Here is a 23,238-nt window from a genome sequence, read left to right on the forward strand (position 1 = left end):
GCTATAGGAAGAGATGATCATGAACAAGGGTAGTATATCTTGGTAGAGGACACAGTGAATCTATTCAAATTTAGGATAACTAGTTTGATGAATTTTCCTTGGTGGGAACACACTATTTTTTAAGAAAAGTGATCACTGATGAAGTTTCTTATCTTTGCTTCAATGCATTAAAAAAAAAGGGGGGTTTCTGTGTGGCAGTAGCCAAAGCCATCAATCATATATAGGTTAGGCACTGGAGAAAGGAATAGGTGGTAACACCAGGCAGTGTGTTAAGGAGGCAGTAACTATAATAGCTTCAGATAAGAAAATTAAAATGTATAGTAGGTGCAATCAAGATCTTTGCAAAACTTTCCTAAACACTCTGAGTATATTGTGTGCACTCAAGATTTCTTTGTGCTTTGGTACTCTCTCCCACTTTCCTTTCACATACCACAGAAGTAGCCCCAAAAGATCCACAAGTCATCTATGGAGCTACTACTGTTATTGCTTATCTTCAGCCTACCCTTCCTAAATATTCTGTTGATGCAGGCAAGAAGAAAACAACTGCTGACATTTATTAGTTGACTTACTGAGTATGGCATTTGGTGTTTGGCACAGCACTTAAAACAGAAATGTGGGGTTTCATCTAAGAATCTCCACCCCTAGTACCCATACCATATTAATGATTCTTTGGAAGTAGACAATAATGTTGTTGGCATATGCTTGAAGGAGATAATAGGGGCATGAGAAACAAGAGAAGGTATGTTTTATAAAGTATGGCTCCTTGATGGACTTTAAAAGTATGATTTTTCAGTATCCAAATTTCTTTGACTTACTTGAAACATTAAAATACTTCCTTATTAGCCCAAACCCTGAAGTTCCGTATTGTTTTTTTGCATTGATATTAACTTTTGTGGAATAGTAAGATTATCTAATGCTTTTATGGAATTAGGTATCATTCTAAGTATTTTACTTGTTTTAACTAATTTAATTATCATAACAACCCTTATGAGATATGATATAAAGACTATTATTTTCTCCACTTACAAATGAGAAAACTAAGAATCACGGAGGTTAAGTGGCTTGCCTAGAGTCCCTAAAAAAGTAAGGAGCAGATATTTGAAATCCAAGAAGTCTAGAGCTAGAGTCTACACCATTAGCCACAGGAGTGTCCTGCCTACTAGAAAAACATTAAAACTTGAAAAGTTTGGTTTTTATACATAATAGAGATGAAAAGATATGTTAAATAGAATATATTATATTTTAAAATAATTTGAGGAAAATGAGTTAAAATTTTTTTCATTGAAATAATTAGCTAATAGTTTACAGGCATTGATTGTGCAACAAATATATGATATTTTATATTTGATTGAGTTTAGAATTATTATTATAGATATTAATTTCCATGTGGTTTATGTTGATTAAAAATGCTAATATAACTGTAGAGCATATAAACAGCCATAAATGATAAAAGGGGAAGCCTTTCAACTTAATTGGAATCTATTAAAAATGAAATAAGCAGTCTCATTTGTAGAATAAGTAAAGTGGGCTCACATAGAACAGTATAGCAGGGATAGTTTTGCTTCTTAGGAAAACAAATAATTATTCTCATTCCTGTGTGAAATTTGATTTTCATTATGAAGTTTGAAAATGAAAGTTTGATCTATAATATGAAAGCTTTTTTTTTTAAGAATATGGACCTAAATTTCATAATTCCGTTTATTTTACTTTAAATTTTGACACGCAAATTTACAGTCCTATAAGGAGGGTATAAATTTAGGGATAGTCTTTTAATTTTTTTTAAATGATTAAGAGAATTTTCATATTTTTCCACTTATGCCATTGCTTAGTGTGAACATGTATTCCACATGGTTTTAGGTATTTTCCATGTAAGACATGTTAATGCTCATCCATTGACATTCTTTTCAGGATATTCCAGCACCTGGCAGCTATGATGTTCAAAAATCATATGAGATGTCCCAAGTTCAACATAAATACATGCCACCTCGTAGTTTTGTGGCTAAACTGAAACATGCCTCCTTTCTTAGCACATCTCCTCGGTGTCTGGAGAAAATGACTGATGGACCAGGTAAGTACAGACTGCTCTTTTAAAGCTATGAGAAAAAAAATCTAAGCCTTCCATCATAAAAACAGACAATTATAAACATACCTTTGTATTTACCATGCCTCTTTTAAATGTACAGGACGAAAAAGATATCTGTTTACTCAGTGAAAGATTTTAGATTTTTTTTTCAACTGTAAAATTTGTTTGGAGTTTTATGTCTCTTAATTTTAACAAAGACCATCTTACCAGTTTTAACTTAAAGCTAACAAAGTCATTTTCTATTAGGGAAAAACCCAAAATTCTTAATATGCTAGAGTCATTAGAGGAGAAAGGCAATTTACTATGATTTGTAAGATCAATCATATACAAGGCACACATTGTGTTATTCTCATGAAATTATTTTTTCTCAAGTATCGAGAAAATATCCATGTAAAAAGATAAACATTTATTTGGGGGGGAGTTAAAATTCCAAAAGCAATTTTGATTTTTAAAATTGGGATTAATTCAGCTACTAGTAATAGTGTTCTTAGACTAAAGAATGAATGCAATAGCTTTCCTTAGTAATGAGGATAAATCAGTTAAATGTGTTATTTCACACAGGAAAACTAGATAGAAAATAGGAACGATAGTTTTCAAGTAATTTTGAAATGTATTGCTAGTAAACAACCAAACTGTTGTAATGACTCTTTATGAGAATATTGAAGAGAAAAACAAATGAAACAGAATGGAGAAACTCGTTCAAGAGTTTCTGATGAAAAACCCGTCAGCAAATGAGAATACTGAGAGCCTGTGATCCGTAGAGGCTTGCTTTGTTTTTCATTGTCTTTCAAGAATCAAGTATATTGCCCAATTAAAGGTCTGTTGTAAGTCAAAATGTAACTTTTCTTATTTTCTTTTTCTTCTCTTGAGTTACTATACTACTGCTGATTTTGTCAGGTTTTAGCTTTGTTATGAAGTAGAATGCACACAACTTTAGTGTGTCCCTGACCACACTCAATATGTGGTCACCCAGAAGTGGTGCAGGAAAATTAGTTTTTTCAAGTTCTGGTACTATCACGGTCACCATCACCAAGCACAATCAAATAATAAATAACTATCCATTTCAGGGTCTCTTGAAGTAAATTATGTTGAACTTCATATTTTCTGAAGAATATTTTTTTCTCTCTGACTTTACTGTTCTCTCCATAAAAATTATTGTGGTTGGAAGGTATAGGAGTTTCAGTTAGGTGCCAGGATTGGCACTACAACTTTTCATCATTTCAGTATTTGGCCTAAGGCAGTAAATTCACTAATTGTTATATTAGTTTCTGTTTTACAAAATTCAGAAAATATTTGCCACCTACGTGCCTCTCATGAGAATATTAAAGATTAATAAGAATGTATTTCAAAGTCATTTTCAAAAGCTCTGAAGCTCCTTAGAAGAATAAAATCTTATTATAATATGAAACACATTTCTTCTTGTTGTCAGGCCAACACTAGCTTCTGAAAGAATTTGGGAGAGAGGAATATCTTCATTATGAAGAGAGTTACTATTTGGAAGTCAAAGACATAGTGACTGTCAAAGTCACTACACAACTGTAGAGTAGCCAGCTTGCTAAGCAAAAAGAGTTTATTACACTGGTTGAACTCCATGGTTTGCCATCCTGCATCTTAAAAGTAACATTAGAAAAAAGTGGATTTCTGAAGGTACTACCTGATATTCTGATGTATAAAATTTGATTTCCTCTGACATGCTCAGATATTATAGTAATTAGAATTGTTCATATTTTTAAATTTAATCTACTATTTAAGGTATACCATCCAAAACATGTCTTGAATATAGATTTAATAGGTGACCAGGGCCAATTCAATTAATATCTGTGCTTCATTCTGGTAATTGAAAATTAACTTCCATTTGTCCTAATTCTCTTACACTGATCCAATCAAGGAAAAGATATTCAGGTGTGATATTATCAACTCTCTAAATAGATTCCTCATTTTTTATTGATTTTTACTTAGGCTAGGTTTTTTATTAATGAATATGACAAAGAATTCTTGATTCTTTTTAGTATATACATAGTAATATGGTTTTCTGTTCTAAAGTGAGAATAGCCCATTTCTGTTTATAATTCTTAATACCATCTAACTTTTGCTGGGAATATCATCTAACTTAGTATGTTAAGTCTTGTGATTTTTTAAAAAAAATCATTGTTATAAAATCAAAAGATACAGGGATAATAGTTCTGTTGGTTATATGCTTGTGTCAATTTTTATCCTATAATGATACCCTTTCATATCCTATCTTAGAATTAAATTAAGAGAGAAGTGTTTTTTCAAGAAACAACAGGTGTTGGTATGGATATGGAGAAAGGGGAACCCTCTTACACTATTAATGGGAATGCAGACTGAGGCAGCCATTCTGGAAAATAGCATGGAGATTCCTCAAAAAGTCAAAAACAGAACTACCCTACAATCCAGCAATTGCATTACTAGGTATTTACCCAAAGAATACAAAAACGCTAATTCAAAGGGATACATGCACCTGATGTTTATAGCAACGTTATCTATAATTGCCAAATTATGGAAAGAGTCCAAATGTCCATTGACTGATGAATGGATAAAGAAACTGTGTGTATACACACACACACACACACACACACACACACACGCACAGTGGAATATTAGCCATAAAAAAGAATGAAATCTTGCCATTTGCCATGGATGTGGATGAAGCTAGAGTATTATGCTAAGTGAGATGAGCCAGTCAGAGAAAGGCAAATGCCATATGATTTCACTCATATGTGGAGTTTAAGAAACAATCATAGGGGAAAAAAAGAAAGATGTAAAGCAAGGAACATACTCTTAACTATAGAGAGCAAATTGATGGTTACCAGAGGGAAGATGTGTGGGGGATGGGTTAAATAGGTGATGGGGATTAAGGAGAGCACCTGTCAGTGATGAGCTCTGGGTGATGTATGTAAGTGTTGAATCACTAAATTGTACACCTAAAACTATTTTATATTGTATGTTAACTAGCTTGAATTTAAATAAAAACTTAAAAAAATATTTTTAATCATATTTTTAGTCATTTAAATATTGGCAATTTTATTTTACCTTAATACTAATGGGAAGGAGCTTTTAGGGTTGTACATCAAATATTTTATAAGTCAAATAAAATTATTTTGTGTTGTTATGTGTGTATATGCATATACATATGAGTAAAACTATAAAATGGAGTCACTTTATGCAGCATGATAGGCATATTCATTCCTTGAGTCATGACATTACTAAAAATTCAGTAGTTTGCCTTATAGAACTTAACATGTATATTTTTATCTTTCTACCTATAAATAGAATGATTGGCAAATTAAAATTGATTACTGGATATTTTACATTTGTAGTTAAAGTGTTAAGAAATGAGGTTGTAAATGATATATTATGAGTTAGGAGTTTGGTTGATAAATGAAGACTAGCTTATGGGATTTATCAGCTTATAGGGCATTCATTCAATCGATCAACATTTTATGGTGATATATTTATTTCAAATTGTTTTAGAACTTTTGTGGAACATGAGGAATAGCATGGAGGACATTAGGAGAAGGAAGGGAAACATGGGGGGGGATTGGAGGGAGAGAGGAACCATGAGAGACTATGGACTCTGGGAAACAAACAGGATTTTAGAGGGGAGGAGGGAGGGGGGATTGGTTAGCCCGGTGATGGGTATTAAGGAGGGCATGTACTGCATGGAGCACTGGGTGTTATATGAAAACAATGGATCGTGGATCACCACATCAAGAACTAATGATGTATTGTATGGTGACTAACATAACATAATAACATTTAAAAAAAAGAACTTTTATTAACAGCATGGAAATAGTTTTGTTTTATTCATAAATGAAGTCTTTGCATATATTTAAGAAAGATAAAATTCATTTTCATTAGTCTGAATTAAAGAGGAAATAGTATATTTGCAGTCAGTATATTTTAGACCATTAAATGTGTGTAACCAGTGAAAATACATTAGAAAAATTTAATGAAGAGATTATTAAATGAGGTGCATCACATTATAAAGCAATCTACTCTTATTGCACAAGTTTTAATTCACAGATACGTAAATGATTTTGTGATTGATCCAGCACAGGTAAAATAAAATTGTTGTTAAGTGGAAGAGGGCTTAAAGATTACTTTTTTGCTCATATTGACCTGGTTTTGGACATTTAGAGGAGGGAAATACTCAGCAAATGTAAAAAGAAAGTGAATGAAAATATTGAGTGTGGAAAACCGAGGGCTCTCATACAATGTGGTGGAAATATAAGTTGATATCAGTGATTCTCAAGGGCAGGCTGGCAGAATATTTCAAATGTATATGCCTTTTAACCCCAAAATCCTACTTCTGAGATTGCCCTAGGGGAATAATTAATGATATGCCTCAAATTTAAGCATTAAGGAAATTCGCCGAAGAACACTAGTAATGAAAACTTTAAAAATGTCCTAAATGAAAGAAAAATGTGGTCTAGTTAATTCTCATACATCAAATGGATAGAGTCCTATGAAAAGTTTTAACATGGTGTATATATTTAAATCTGGTAAAAAGATGAGATTCATTTGATTAATCATTTAACAAATATGCACTGAGAGTCTCTTTTGTATTCACCACTATTCCAGAGCCTTGAACAAATTATAAACATTGTTGTTTTATAGAACTTAATTTGAGGTATAAGAGACATTTAATGGATTAGACATTTAATAGAAAAAATATATCAATAGATTGATACATGAAAGAAAGCAAAGAAAAAATAAAGAGAGAAAAGAAGAAAGAATGAATACCAGGTGGTTATAAATGCTACGAAGAAAAATAAGAGAGAGAAGGAAGACTGGGAGTTCAGAATGGGTTGTGCATAGTTTCAAAGAAGGTTATTAGAGAAGGCCTCACTGAAAAAATAATATATAAGTATAAATCCTTCGATTGTTAAAGATTTTGTTTTGCTTTTCAGTTTTTTAACTGTTTTCTCTAAATGAATGTACATTGCTTTATAGTAAGTAAAAATTATTTTAAGATTTTTAAATGAAGAAAAACAATTGAATTTGAAAGCATAATTTTTATTAAAATCAAATATTTAAATGAGTGGAAGATGCCACAACATGTGTGGCATATAAGACAATATTTGAAGGCTGAACGTAAGAGTTACTGAGACTTACTTTATGTAGAAAGTATTGATCATTTCTCATGAAAAAAACATTGTGATTTCTGCATCACATTCCCACAGGAATTTATTTCAGGAAACAAATATAATTTATCTTGGAAGTTAATTGAACATATACCATGGAGGTAGTTTTGTTCGCTTTTTCAATAAACATAAGTAATACCTTTGATATAAAATCAGTGTAGTGTGAAAACTAATTATTTATTCTATTTTCTCAGTGGCTTGTAATATTATAGCCTCAGAAATGCTATAGAGTTTATCAAAATGCAGTTTATCTCTCTTGCTGGGTACTGTTAACCTAGTGCAGTAAATACATAATTTTTGTTGTTTTTCTGTAGCTTACAGAAATGCTGTTGGTATGTTAAAATGCAAGGTAATTTTGAGTATAGGCAAAAATAGATCAGATCACTTTTGAGGATTTGTTGATTCTATATCTTTATTAAAAATGATGGTTGAATGGTTCAGTCAGTTGACTGACTGACCTCAGTCGGGTTCCATGCTGAGAGTGGGGCCTGCTTGAGATTCTCTCTCTCCCTCTCCCCCTGCCCTACCCCCCCAAAAATGATGGAAATGTTATTATTGAAAATGAACTAATTTTATTAGTTTCAATCTCAATTTCATTTTATTGGGTACTTTATATATATTTCAAGTAAATTCTTCTTATTTATACATAATTTGCAAATGATCATATTTATTTTAAAGATTTTATTATTTATTTATTTATTTATTTGAGAGAGAGAGAGAGAGAGAGAGAGCGCTGAGCAGGGAGCCTGACTCGGGGCTCAATCCCAAGACCCTGGGATCATGACTTGAGCCTAAGGCAGAGGCTTAGCTGACTGAGCCACCCAGGTGCCCCTCATATTTATTAATAGGCATATGTTAGAGGCAGAATTATCCTATGCATAGTATATTGAGTTTTTGGAGTTACTCACTTTTTGAATACTAAAGAATCTTGACGACTATGGGAAAAATTTCATTTGAGAAGGAGAGAATATGCAGGGGGCACAGGTAGGAAAGAACTGGCACACAATATTTTAGAACATAAAGGATAATATAATCAAAATCTGAGGTAGAGTTATAGCCTTAGTGTAAAGAATTGATGATATATGTATTTTATATAGACCAGGAGAGCTTATCTCAAACATTTTGTGGGTATAACTTTATATAATGGAGTGAGTTATAAATTGATAAAACATAGAGGCCACACATTTAAAAAATAATTATATTAGCTTGGAACTAAGAGGGATAGACACAGTATATAAAATAAAAAGAGGTCTTTGGACTTTCAAATTTCTATAGGTAGGAAATTGGCTGAAAAACCACCTAGTTGCAAACATGGGCTACTTTTCATGGAAAAAGAATGACTTAAGAGAACGGAACCAGAAACCCACAGAATGGAGTCATGAAACATACTGAACAACTCCTAGGAATTAGGACTGGACCCTTATCTAGGAACTGGCAACATGTACTCTACTGAATTTGAAATGCCATGAGCCTATGACTGCTATGTCCTTCCTATTTTTCTCCCTTTGAATAGCTGTGTTGATAGCCTTTATCTTATGTCTGTTCAATCATTAGTCTATAGGGTATCTGTGGGGCAGTAAGTTGTCTCTTTAGTTCAGGGCCTTTAGATCAAGAATGGTATTCAAAGAGTTGTACAGAGGAATTAAGCCAGAGGAGTCTCATCCCATTTGAACCAGAATTCGATGACAAAATTCTGAACTTCAAGTTAAAGCCACAATGGGATGAAATTTGGGAGTCTTCACAGTAGGGTTGCTTGCATTTTACATATGGGAGATGTGAATTATAGCCAGAGAATGGACTATGAAAATTTGTGTTTTCCAAAGTTTTTGCCACAATATATCTCATCCTATATGTTCTTCACACAGTGCAGAATTAATACTGCTCCCATTGAGTACTGAAGTTTATTTCTAGTTCCCTAGTGGACCTTTGGTATTGCTTCTATAAAGTGTGGCAAAAGAGTTGCTATGTGACTGTTGAGGCTAAATCGTAAAAACTTCATCCACTTTTGGATGGTCCTCTCAGAATGCCTACTCTTGAAACTAGCCATTCTACCAGTGCACAAACCAAGCAGCCCAGGAGAGGTCCATGAAGAAGAAGTGAGGCTCCCAAGCCTAGATGCCAGCCAACATCCAGCATGGAGTAGCCAGTCTTGTAGGTGAGTGGGAGTGGAAGCAGAACCTCCGGTCCCCAGTCAGGCTGCCCCAGCTGACACCATGTACTGCTGAGATGAGCCTTTTCTTCTGAGTCATGCCTAAAATGCAGATTTTTGAGCAAAATAAATAATTAGTGTTGTTTGAAGCCACTGGTATTGAGGGGTAGATTTTTATGCAGCAGTAGATAATTAGAACAATTTCTAAGCAGAGAAAGACAAATGAAGGCAGATAAAGTTAGTACTAAGTAAAAGTATGGAATAATTGGACTGGTTGGCAAGACAAGGCTTCAGTATAGGTCTCAAATGTGATGTGGTCCAAGAATAGGAAGTTGATATTCCATGTAATTATTAAGTTGAAGATGTATTCATTCCTATAATTGAAGTCGAATCAAGAGTAAGGTTAAGTCCAGGATTAGAAAGGCTATCAACAATAATATTAAGCTATCTAAGAAATATTTGATAGGGTAATGTAGTAAGATGATCCATGTTCTGAAATCATATAAGAAGGCAGGAGAGAACATTAGGGTTGGGTAGATAATAGCTACACAGAGGAAAATCTCTCAATTTAGATAAATTAATGATTAAAATCTATGTGTTGTATTTGGGTGAAAGTTTTAAGTTTTCAAAGCATTTCACATATATTACCAGATTATCACAACTAGCTTATGAGTTAATGATCACTGTCTTTATAAGGGAGAAAATGGAAAGTCAGGTAACTAAAAAAAAAATAATTTGCTCATATTAATACAGATAGAAAATAGTAAGCAAGAATAAGACCCAGATGGTTCTTTTTTTGTTCATTCATTCATTCTTTATAGAAAATACTTTTTGAGCACATATTATGTTTCAGGCACTGCTATGAGTGCCTGAAGGAGTACTACTCAATCCTTGTCATCAAATATCTTATATCTAGCAAGGGAGAAAAATGTCCACAGGTAATTATAATAAAAATCAATTATTAGTTGATACATCACAACTGTTTCCAAAATCATGTATAAGTTTATTGGAAAGTGGATGAATTAATATTATTTGAGAGTGAAAGTCCAAGGTTTGTAAAAATTTGAATTATATTATTTTCTTCAAATTAAATCAATGGAAGGAAAATAAAAGCTAAGTACAGTAATATCTATATTGTAGAAAGACATTGGAAATAAACTGTCTGCTAATAGACTATTTGAAATAATACACAGAAGTCAATGGAATATTATTTGATGATGAAGAATCATAGCATTTTCTACTGCGGTGCATGTTTCTTTAGTGCTCATATAATATTTTATTTAAGAATAGGGCAAAGAAATCAGTAAAACTCAGAAATTATCTTGGTTCAAATGCAGTTATGTTTTGAGACAACAAGTATCAAACTTTCTTATGATTAAAGAGAAAGACTTAACTATATATTAGTTATATATATATAACTTAGAGAAAATAAGCCAAAAATTACACAATTGTGCCTTCTTAGTGTTGATTGTTACTGATCTGTTAGACTTTTCATCATGTTAAGATTTTGAGGAAGCTAAAAGAACAGATAAAGAGGTTGCAAAGACCTTTCTCTTTGTATTAGAAAACAAAACCAACCACATACCCCTTCACAAAACAAAACAAAACAAACAAAAAACCCCAAAATAAAGCCTCACAACAAAAATCCTTGATTCATGAAGTCTTCATCTCAGATCAGATTTTTATTATTTTTTTTCAGATTTTTGTTATTGATGAAACTTGTTTTTATTAGGAGTGAATGCCCTCAAGGACCTAGTTCTTGAGAAATAAGCCTAATCTCTAAAGGCTGCAAAGAATGGGATGACACTGATGCCAAGTGTAGATTTAACTCTACTCTTTTATTTTTAAAGATTTTATTATTTATTTGAGAGAGAGCAGAGTGAGAGAGAGCACAAGCAGGGGGAGGGGCAGAGGGAGAGGGAGAGGGAGAAGCAGACTCCCTGCTAAGCAGGGAGTCTGAGGGGCTCAATCCCAGGACCCTGAGATCATGACCTGAGCCGGAGGCTTGGAAAACTGTTAGTGCACACGTTTCTAAGTTCTTTTTTGTGTGTGGTAAAATACACATAACATAAAATTGATCATCTTAACCATTTTTAAAATTTTATTTATTTATTTATTTATTTATTTATTTATTTATCTGTCTTTAAGATTTTATTTATTCATTTTAAAAGGAGATAGCACATGAGCAGGGGGAGGGCCAGAGGGAGAAGCAGACTCCCTGCTGAGTGTGGAGCCCGACACAGGGCTCCATCTCAGGACCCTGAGATCATGACCTGAATCCAAACCAAGAGTCCGACACTTAACCAACTGATGAACCCAGGTGCCTCATTAACCATTTTTAAAAAATATTTATTTAGTGGGGCGCCTGGGTGGCTCAGTTGTTAAATGTCGGCCTTCAGCTTAGGTCATGGTCCCAGGGTCGTGGGATCGAGCCCTGCATCGGCTCCCTGCTTCGCAGGAAGTCTGCTTCTCTCTCTCCCACTCCCTCCTGCTTATGCTCCCTCTCTCACTGTGTCTCTCTCTGTTAAAAAATATATTTATTTGAGAAGAGAGCATGAGTGGAAGGGACAAAGGGAGAGGGAGAGAGAATTTCAAGCAGATTCCATGCGGAACACAGAGCCAGATGGGGGGCTTTATCCCACAACTCTGAGATCATGACCCGAGCTGAAACCAAGAGTTTGAGGATTAACTGACTCTGACACCCAGGTACCCCGATCATCTTCACCATTGTTAAATGTGCAGTTCAGTGGTATTAAATAAATTCATAATGTTCTGCAACCATTACCACCATCCATACTCAGAACTCTTTTCATCTTGTAACATTGAAACTCTATACTCATTAAACAATAACTCCCTGTTACCGCTCCCTGTCCCCAGCCCGTATTAGCCTGGGAATGGATGAAGGACCCACCATGCTGTGGAGAATGTAAAAAATAATGAGACAATCCTCATACTTCCTTCCCTAGTATATACTATGAGGAAGTGAATCTTAAGGGAGAAAGAAAAAAGAAATTGGGGGCGAGCGTTAATATGATCTTTATTCTGTTGTAATTTTAATTCTGAATAACACCCAACTGTGTCACTGGCCAAACTACTACTCCAGATTCATGTCTGGTTACATATTCACCATAGTGTCTATACTGTTGGTTGAAAGAAATCTAGATGCATCAGGCACAAGTTGTGCTAGTCTTTGAAATACCCTCCAACATGAAAAGGTTTTATTCACAATAATGTGATATTAGCATTAGGATAGGAGGAGAGGATTAGGAAGAAAAGAAGGAAAGATGGGAAAGGAAGGAGGAAGATAGATTTTTTGACCTGGTTGAATGGTAGTAAAGTGTAAAATGTAGAAATGTGTGTGTTTGTTGGAGAGGGGATGTTTCTTCTAAGCCCAGGGAATATAATCATAGAAATTAGGAGACTCAAAGTATAAAATGTTATTAACTAAATAACAAGAAGGGAAGTTTAAGGGAAACTGAAGACTGTGATATTCTTGAAGTGGTTCTACTTTTTACATGTAATTACTATAATCTTTGTGGTCAGAAAAATTTACAACTGTTAATTTTATACCCCATAAATTAGAAAACCTAGTGTCTACTTTAGGTTTAATCATTTCCATGTAGGATAATGTTATAGTTGAATACATGAAAAATATGTTTCTGTCAGATATAATATTCTTTTCAAGCAAGCCATGTCTACTTTTGTAGAACCAGTCCTCTTTGGAAATGCTACACAACTGTTCTAAAATTAAATTAGAATTCAAACACTTGGAACACAGAAAAACAACTCTTTTTATAGTAGAAAATATAGTAAAAGTTTTTAAATAGTTCAGTGTAGGATTATTATATAAAGTTATATAAAATGTATCTAGACAATGCTATAAATTTATTAAAAGTCAACACTATGTTATGATAGTTTTATATGGTAGCTTTACAGAAAGATTATATTATCCAGTTTGTTATACTTATAACTGCATTTCAATTAAAACACTTAACAATTTCCTTTTTCTTTTTGAAATATTTTGAAACCCATTAGTGTGTCAGTGACTTGGTATTGCTCTCTAATTGCAATGGATATCAAGTGATAAAAATTGATTTTTCTGTGCCTTACTTTGAAGAATCAGCATGGCTTACCTGAACACATTACAATTCCTTTAAAACATTATTCTCATGTTTTTAAAAGTTTTTATATTTGAACTTAAGATTATATGTGCAGTTTTTTCTTCACTACAGAATGATTTGCATTTTGAGGAAAGGTAATGAAATGTGGAATTCTAAGAAATGTTACAATATTAAAAATATATTTTAAAAGTCTACTTTTTATACGTAAAGCTAAATTATACCAGCATAGGTTCAGTGTGTCCATCTCTACCCATTTTGGGTATCATGTAATTTTCATTATAAATATATTACAAAGCAATAATGGAAATAACAAATTTATATTTCCAGGAGACAATGAAACCTTACGGCCTTACCTAATAATAAAAAATTATTACATTAAAAATATTATAGAAAAGTACACAAATTATTAGTTTATATCTCAGTGCATTTTCATAAATTGAAGTGCCCATGTAAACATTATTAAGTGAAGAAACAGAACATTACAAGCATCCTTAATCCCTCCCCTAACTCTGTCCTAGTCACTAACCATTATTCTGGCTTCTGTCATCTTTGCTGTATTTTCACTATTTTCAACTTGTGTAATTTGAGTAATGAGGTGTATTTTGTGTATGGCTTCTTTCACTCAACCTTATAATTTGTGGCCTATAAACAATGTTGTTTCAGGTGGCAATCATTAGTTTATTCTCAACATAAGAATGTGTCACAGGGGCACCTGGCTGGCTCAGTCAGTTAAGTGTCTGAGTCTTGGTTTCAGCTCACGACATGGTCTCATTGGTCATGGGATGGAACCCCAAGTCAGGCTCTATGCTCAGCAGGGAATCTGCTTGAGATTCTCTCCTTTTTCCTCTGCCCCTCCTCCACTCTTATGTTCCCTCTTTCTCTTTCCCTCTCTCTAAAATAAAATAAATATTAAAGAAAAAGAATGTATCACTATTTCTTTATCCATCTTATCATACTACTGATGGAAATTTGGGTTGTTTCCAGTTTAGTGCTTTTATGAGTACTGTTAATAGTGAATGTTGTACATATACTTTTGGTGCATATAAAAATACATTTCTCTTGATTTATATGCCTAGGAGTGGAGTTCCTGGGTCATAGAGTCTGGTGGATGTTCAGTTTTATTAGATCTTGCTCAACAGTTTTTCCAAGTGGATGGAGTGACTTATATTCTCACTGGTAATGTGTGAGATTTGCAATTGCTCCACTATCTCACCAATATACGGTGTTGTCAGTCTTTTTCGTTTTAGCCATTCTGGTTTAGGAGTATTTCATTGAGGTTTTATTATGCATTTTCCTGATGACTAATGAAGTTTATACTTTTTCATATGTTCTTTGGTCATTTTGATATTTTTTTGAGAGTCCCTTTTCATGTCTCTTTTCTATTCATCTATTAGATTATTTTTATTATTGATTAGTAGTTCTTAATATATTATGGTTATATTTGATAGTTATACATACTGTAAATGGTATCTCCTCTGTGATTCATTTTTCAGTTTCTTAATGATTTCTATTAATAAACATAACTTCTCAATTTTAATATTGAATTTATTAATCTTTTCCTTAAAGTCACTGCTTTTATATCTTGTTTAAGAATTATATCCCTATCATAGTTCTTAAATAATTTTGTAGACATTTTATTGCTTTGTTTTTCACAATTAGATCTATAATATTATCTCAAGGATTGTTCCAGTTCCACATCACATATATTTGTGAATGAGGTTATCCTGTAATATTCCTTTCTTGAATTTTCCTCATCAGTCATTGTTGCCAGATTTTGTTTGTTCCGTCTAGTTTCAAGAAAAAAGATTTGGAAAGTTTTTAATTAGTTATTGCTCTATTTGTAAGTAGATAGTTTCAAAATCTCACTGGCTTATAGCAATAATATTTATTTATTTTTTGCCTCTTCCTTTTGCTTACAGTATTTTCAGTATCGTTCAGTTCTAAATTTATACTAACTTACATTATCATATATACTTTGACCTATATTATTTAAAACTATATTTACATTTTTCAAATGTTTATAGCCTTATTAAAATAGTTTTTTTAATAATTATTAACTAAGTTGTAAATTTTGTAGTCAAGAAATGTTAATTACATACTGTCCAGTTTTTGAAATCTCTTGGCTTGTTTTATAGCCTAATACATAGTATTTTAGTAAATATTTCTCTTACACTTGATATGTGTATTTGTCAGTATTTGCATATAATGCTGTAGATGTCAGCTAGATCAAGCTTATTAATTGAATTTTTCTTATCTTCTCTATCTTGCTTAATATATTAATTACTTTTAGTGGTATGTCAAAAAAACCCACTGTAATGATGTATTTTACAATTACTCCTCATGGTCTGTTTAATTTTAACTTAATAATTTTTGAACAATACTATTATAGAAGACTACATATTAGAGCCTTCTGTTGAACTGAACATTTTATCATATTATAATGCCACTTTTTATCTCTACTAATACTTCTTAGCTATATCAGCCTTTTGTTGTTGTTAGAATTTGTCTGGCATATCATTCTTCATCCTTTTACTTTCAACTCTTCTCTCTGACTATATGTTTTTAGTGGGTCCCCTTTGTTACTAACATATTCAGGAATAGGTGGATTTTGTTTTTATAACCAGGTTACAAAATCTCTATTTTCTGTTGTTCTCTACTTTTCTGTATTTCTTTATTTCTTGCCTTTTTTAAAAAAAATGACTCAGGGCCTCTCCACCATCCTCTTACCACCACCCAATTTCATCTGTTTGCTCTACTGGTTTGGAATCTATATACTCTTATTTTTGCTTTTTTATTAAATACCCTAGATGTTGCTAGATGCACACTTAATAATGTTTATATTTCATCAAGATCTTTGTTTTCCTGAACAATGCTTTAGCTTTGTTTTCTTTAACCGTACAAATTGTCTTCTGCAATAAAATGCTATTTAGATTCACCCATATCTATTATTTTTTCATTTCCTTTCTAAAGTTCAGACATTCCTCCTAGGGTCATTTTTCTTCTTCTTGAAGTGTATCTTTTAGAAATTCCTTTAGTTACAGACTTTAGTGATAAATACTTCCATTTATTCATTCAAATAAGTACATATTGTATACTGGAATAAAATAAAATATACAGAAATCCCTGCTTTCATAGAACTAAAATTCTAGGGAGGAAGACAGGGAATAAGTGTGATAAAACATAAAATATATAGTTATATTCTATCTTACACTCTGTAGCAGAAAAAATAAAGCAGAAAAATGCGATGTAAAATTTTAGATAGGGTAAAGGAAGTCTTACTGGGAATGTAACTTTTAAGTCAAGACCTGAAAGAACTGAGGGAACATGAAGGTATCTAATGAAAATGCATTGCAAAGGGAACAGATTCTACAAGAGGGCTTGGCAAGTTCAAGATACAGCAAGCAGGCCAGTAAGGCTATTGCAGAAAGAATTATTTGGAGATTAGTAGATGTGCCCAGAGATGTAATGTATATCCAGATGATACATGGCTTGGTAAGTCATGCTTCATGGTGAGATGGAAGGCTATTAGAGGGTTTTGAATGGATATGATTTGTTTTAACAAGTTTACTCTGTACATTATAGACTGGAGGAGAGCACGAGAAGAAGCAATTAATAGGCTATTGCTGTATCAGTGAGAGATGATGGTGGCTTGGAGCAGAGTGTTGGCTGTCAGGGTGGTGATAAGTATTACAGTCCAGGTATTTTTTGAAGGCAAAGCTGATAAGATATGCCATTGGTTCTGATGTAGGCTGTGAGACAAAGAGAAGCCGGAGATGGCTTAGAGGTTTGGGTCCAAGCAACTATCAGGAGAGATTTGCCATTAACGTAGATGGAGACAAATCTAAGAGGTGGTGATTTTGGAGAGACCATCAGGAGCTTAATTTTGAACAAATTAATTTAAAAAAATATAAAAATGTCTTAATGTCATCTTTATTCTTGCAATCCTGTTTACTGGCTGTATCATTCTATTTGATATCTAATTTCCTTAGCACTTTAAAGAGTCATACTACTGACTTCCATGGTCACTGTTGACAATTCAGTCCTCAAATTGTCATGTCTTTTTAGGGAATCTGTCTTCTCTACCTGTTTCTGAGATTTCCTTGTTTTTCATGATATTTAGTGGTCTTCTCGTATCTCACTCATACTGGTACTGAGCATTCTTTTGTCAATGTAATTTTTTCCCTTTTGTTGCAATCATTCAGGAATTCTTTTTGTCTTTAATTTTCATTAGCTTGGATAGATATGAGAGTTTTATTTGTTTGCTTGTTTGTTTTATTTGTTCTGCTTGGATCAAGCTGAACCCTCTCAGTCTGAGCTTTTCTCTCATTCTCAGAAACTCCCAGTAATTATTTCTTCTCATATTGTCTCCTCAGCCTTCTTTATATTTTATTTTTTTGCTAGCTCACGTTGGAACTTCTAGCCTCTAGATCACTTTTTATTTTAGTATCTTCTCTCTATGTCTTTGTTGTGAGTTCTTGGAGTATAATTTGACCCATTTTCCATCCACCCATCTGCAAAAGCTTTCATTCTGCTATTCAAGCCTTGTATTTATATTTTTGTTCTACAATCTGAGAAGTGATTTCTGTATCTACTTGCATTTTTCATAAATGTCGTTTTTATTATATCCCACATTTTCTAGCATTTTATATGTGTTAGCTTACCTGTTTTAAGACATTAAATATTCTGATTTAAAACTATGATTCTGAATGATCCTTTATTTTGTTTCTTTGGTTATGAGGTTTTAAAAAAAGTATCTTAATTGAGTTGTCTTTCCTTAAATGTATGTCAGGACTTGATTTTTGTGCTCATCTTTGTAATTGAGATTCTTTGCTAGATAGTTTATAAGATGTATCATGCAACTTTGGCCACTGTTTTCAAAATAAATGCTAAATTGATTTGGGACATGAGAATTATAGGCATAGACCAAGGTCCTGGGAAACCAGAACACATAGTCACACAGTTGTCAGACTCTAGAATGTCTGTGTTGGTTTATCCCACCAGGGCCAGAGGAAGGAGCTGCTGCTGTTAGGGCTTGCTCTCTGAACTGGAGATATAACAAGAAAATATAGCTAAAATATAACAATAAATGGGGGTACTTTAACATTTGGTCTTCACATACTGTGTTTCACTAACCATCTGAGACACTTCCCTTATGTCTCCGTCCCTGCTTTTCCACTTGTTCTCTCTGTTCCAGCCACCTTTCCACACCTGTTCCTGGCTGAACATAAGACAGAGACTTATGTGGCTTCTTGAGAGAGGTAAGTGGTAGTGCTTAATTGTTCTTGCTCAGGTACCTCAGATAACAACTCTTGTCAGTTCCTCCCTGCCCCCCACCCCCAGTTCTGTCCTGCATACTTATTGCTCCTTTGGTGCTGCCCTGGACTGAAGTTTTATTCAATCTTACCTACTTTCATTCTTTCAGAAATTTTTCATGCTCATAAAAGTATATAGAGATGATCCCTGACTTATGATGGCTTGACTTATGATTTTTTGACTTTACAATGTATGAAAATGATACAGATTTGATAGAAGCCGTATTCTGAATTTTGAATTTTGCTCTTTTCCTGGGCTAACGATATGCCTTAGGAAACTCTTTCCTGATGCCGGGCAGTGGCAAAGCCTCAGCTTCCAGTCAGCTATGTGATCACAAGGGTAAACGACTGATATTCTTACAACCATTTTGTTCCCATGCAGCCATTCTGTTTTTCACTTTCAGTACAGTATTCAATAAATTACATGAGATAATCAACACTTCTATAAAATAAGCTTTGTGTGAGATGATTTTACCCAACTGTAGGCTAATGAAAGTGTTCTGAGCACATTTAAGTTAGGCAAGGCTAAGCTTTGATGTCCATAAGCTAGTTTTATTAAATGCATTTGAAAATTAAACAATATTTTCAACTTAGATGGGTTGATTAAGATATAAACCCATTGTAAGTCAAGGAAGATCTGTATATATACTTTTCATTTCTAGAGTTTGCATATTAAACCTGGCAGTCACTAAATTCTTGTTACTGTTGTTTAGGAAATATTTCCAGCTGTTTAGTAACCCTATCAATTTTAGAGTTGATACTCTATCCTTACTCACTATGGTAGTATAGTAGTCCCTGCCTCCCATCTGTGGTTTCCCTTTCCATGATTTCAGTTACGTTCTGTCAACTGTGGTTGGGAAACAGATGATCCTCCTTCTGAAATATGGTCAGAAGGTCAGTAGTAACCTAATGTTATGTATTGATGCACATCATTCACCTTACTTTATCTCATCACATTGGCATTTTATCATCTTACATCATTACAAGAAGAATTAGGGTGAGTATAGTACAATTATATATAGGGTAAGTATAGTACAATTATATATATATATATGTATATATATACACACACACATATATATGTTTTTATTTAAATTCCAGTTAGTTAACATGCAGTGTAATATTAGTTTCAGGTGTACAATTTAGTGGTTCAACACTTACATACAACACCTGGTGCTCATCATGACTAGTGCCCCCCTTAATCCCCATCATCTAGTTAACCTATCCCCCCCACACATCTCCCCTCTCTTAACCACCAGTTTGTTCTCTATAGTTAAAAGTCTGCTTCTTGATTTTCCTCTCTCTTTAATATATTCTGAGAGAGAGAGAGAGAGGGAGAGAGAGAGAGATTACATTAACTTTTATTAAGTATATTTTTCTATTTTACTATTAGTTATTATTGTTAATCTCTTACTGTGCCTAATTTATAAATTAAACTTTATCATATGTATGTATGTATAGGAAAAACATGATATATATATAAAGCTTGGTACTATCTGCAGTTTCAGTCATCCACTGGGGGTCTTCGAATGTACCCCCCACAGATAAGTGGAGGGACTACTGTATTGTGAACTACTCATTACTGCTATAATGTTTCTAGACTAGTTGAATTTTATGATATACACATTTCACACAATTAGCAAAGTAATCTTTCTAGAAATGGGCAGTATGAATTTAGTTTTATTTTTAAAGATTAGTATTGATAAAGTTGTAGATTTGGTATACATGTCTATATTTTAAAAAGGAATTCACATAAGTATTTATAAGGTGCATCATAATATGTATATTTGCCAAAAAAAACAACAGGTTGCTCTATATTGAAGTCACCTTGCAAAAATACTTTTTTGTATGATTACTATCTTGATAACGTCATAACAGTTCTATTTATGTGATTCATAATCTTGATAATTGTAGAGGTATTGAAGTTTGACTAATCATTCTTAATTGACTATAATAAGAAAAAAATAAGATTTCATATTTGTAAAAAATTAGAAGGAAAACTATCAACTTGAGATTCAATGTGATATAAACTATATTTCATAGAGATTATTTGTATTCTAAAGTATTTTTGACTCTGACAACTTCAAAATTGCATTCAGTACTAGGCAGAAAAATGGAGTTATATAAAATCATAACATCAGTGTAGTATATGAAGTAGAGATAATAGTTGTACTCTTAGCCATTTTATTTTGCTATAAATGAAATTCATTGTTCAGCATGGCCTTCTGAACTGTGTTTTCCAGTCAAGTTATTTTGTAAAGATTAAATTAAATTCATTGCAGGGTACATGCTTTCAGAAACTGTAACAATTCCTATCTGTTTGAACTATACTGTGAATTATTTTTTAGTGTAGGAGAAAGTTCAGAAAGACAGTTTTCCATCTCACTGCACTTTTTCAGAATCGTTCTCATATCTCAACCACAGGTTTTATTAAGTACAAATTGAAGTGAACTTATGTCAGTAAGAAATAATGAAAACACACCTTCAGTGGTCTTCTTTGCTTTTTCAGAGTACAAGCATAAATTGTACTTCAGATTACTTAGAGATTATGCAAAAGTTTGGTGGAATTTGAGTAACTGTTATATTTAGAATATTATGAATGATGAACAACTAATTGTCATAAATTATAGATTTGGTAGACAGAATAATGCCTTCCCACTCTGCCCCCCTTCAAGATGCCTGTGCCTTAATCTCCAGAGCCTGTGAATATATGTTGATGTTACATGGTAAAGCGATTTTATAGATGGAATTAAATGCTGTTCATCAGGTGACCTTAAATTCGGGAGATTATCTTGTATTAATTCCAGTGGGCCTGATCTAACCACACTGGCCCTTGAAATTGGAAAAAGAATGCAGAAGAGTTGGTGAGAGATGCAGCAGAAGAAAGAGGAAGAGGAATGAGTTAAAATGTGAGAGGATTCTACTTTTCCCTGCTGGCACTAAAGATGGAGGAGGGGGGCTTTGAGTGAAGAAATACTGCAGGTTTAGGAAGCTGAGAATGACCCCTAGACACCAGCCAGTAAGGAAATGGGGGCTCTTACATCTGTATGCAACTGATTTCTTGCAAAAATCTGAATGTTTTTTGAAACACATTCTTCTCTAGAGACTTCAGAAAGGAATGTATCTCTGCAGGCACTTTCATTTTGGCCTTGTGAGATAGAAGCAGAGAAATAATCCAAGCCCACCAGACTTCTGATTTAAAGAATTCTGAAATAGTACTTTTTGTATTATTTTAAGCCACGAAATTTGTGGTAACTTCTTCAGCAATTGAAAACTAATACAGTTGGCAATATTTTTATTCTAAAATAAGAGACATCTTATAGAAATCTCATCATATAAAATAAATTGAAATTATAGGGGAAAATATCTTACTTACTCTTTCTGAATTTTATCCCCGCATCCCTTTCTATTTCCTTACATTCATTATGTTTGTAACTTTATCTTTCTTTCTTAAAACAATGACTGTGGTGGAAAAAGGTGCACAGTTGGATGTGTGGTGAACTTGTAAGTACTGAGAACTCTATTTAAAAAATTAAATTAAGGATTATTCAGAAAAGAAATCAAGAAAACAATCTCATTTACAATAGCATAGATAATAATAAAATACTTAGGAATTAATTTAAGGAGGTGAAAAATATGTACACTGAAAGCTATGAGACATTGATGAAAGACATGGAAGAAAATACAAATAAGTGGAAAGATATGATGTGTTCCTGATTCAAAGAATTAATATTTAAAAATGTCCATAGTACCCAAAGGTAATATAGAGTTAGCATAATTATAGTAGGATCTATAATTTATTGCAACCTCTATCAAAATTTCAATGGCCGTTGAACACTACATAAAAAACTAATGATGTATTGTTGTTGGCTAATTGAACATAATAAAAAAAGTTCAATGGCATTTTCACAGAAATAGAGAAAAACAATTTTAAAATTCGTGTAGAGCCCCCTCCCCCCAAAAAAGATCCTGAATAGCCAAAGCAATCTTGAGAAAGAACAAAACTGGAGGCATCATACTTCCTGGTCTCACACTTTTACAAAGCTATAGTAATTAAAAGAGTATGGTACTGGCATGAAAACAGACAAAAAACCTAATGGAACAGAATAGAGGGCCCAGAAATAAGCCCACACATAAACAGTTATGTAATCTATGACAAGGGTGCCAAGAATACACAATGGAGAAAACACAGTCTCCAGTAGATGGTGCTGGGAAAATTGGAGGTCCACATGCAAAAGAATGAAGCTGGATTACTATTTTACACCACACACAGAAATTAACTCAGAATGGATTAAAGACTTGATTGTAAAACCTAAAACTATAAAATCCTAGAAGAAAATGTAGGTAAAAATTTCCTTGACATTCATCTTGGCAATGAGTTTTTGGATTTACACCCAAAGCACGG

General features: G+C 33.1%; 1 protein-coding gene across 1 annotated transcript in view; it reads left to right on the forward strand.

The window, feature by feature from the left end:
* The window catches only part of STPG2 (sperm tail PG-rich repeat containing 2), a 517,945-nt gene that overhangs the window by 225,169 nt on the left and 269,538 nt on the right, over positions 1–23,238 (forward strand). The window contains exon 11 of the mRNA XM_088020218.1: positions 1,909–2,068. Within this exon, the coding sequence (XP_087876344.1) occupies positions 1,909–2,068 (160 nt within the window). The remainder of the gene's footprint in view (positions 1–1,908; positions 2,069–23,238) is intronic.

The sequence above is a fragment of the Eumetopias jubatus genome, unplaced genomic scaffold, assembly GCF_037043125.1.
Source record: "Eumetopias jubatus isolate StellerSeaLion01/CBP00866 unplaced genomic scaffold, mEumJub1_p1.0 scaffold_2, whole genome shotgun sequence".
Classification (NCBI taxonomy): domain Eukaryota; kingdom Metazoa; phylum Chordata; class Mammalia; order Carnivora; family Otariidae; genus Eumetopias; species Eumetopias jubatus.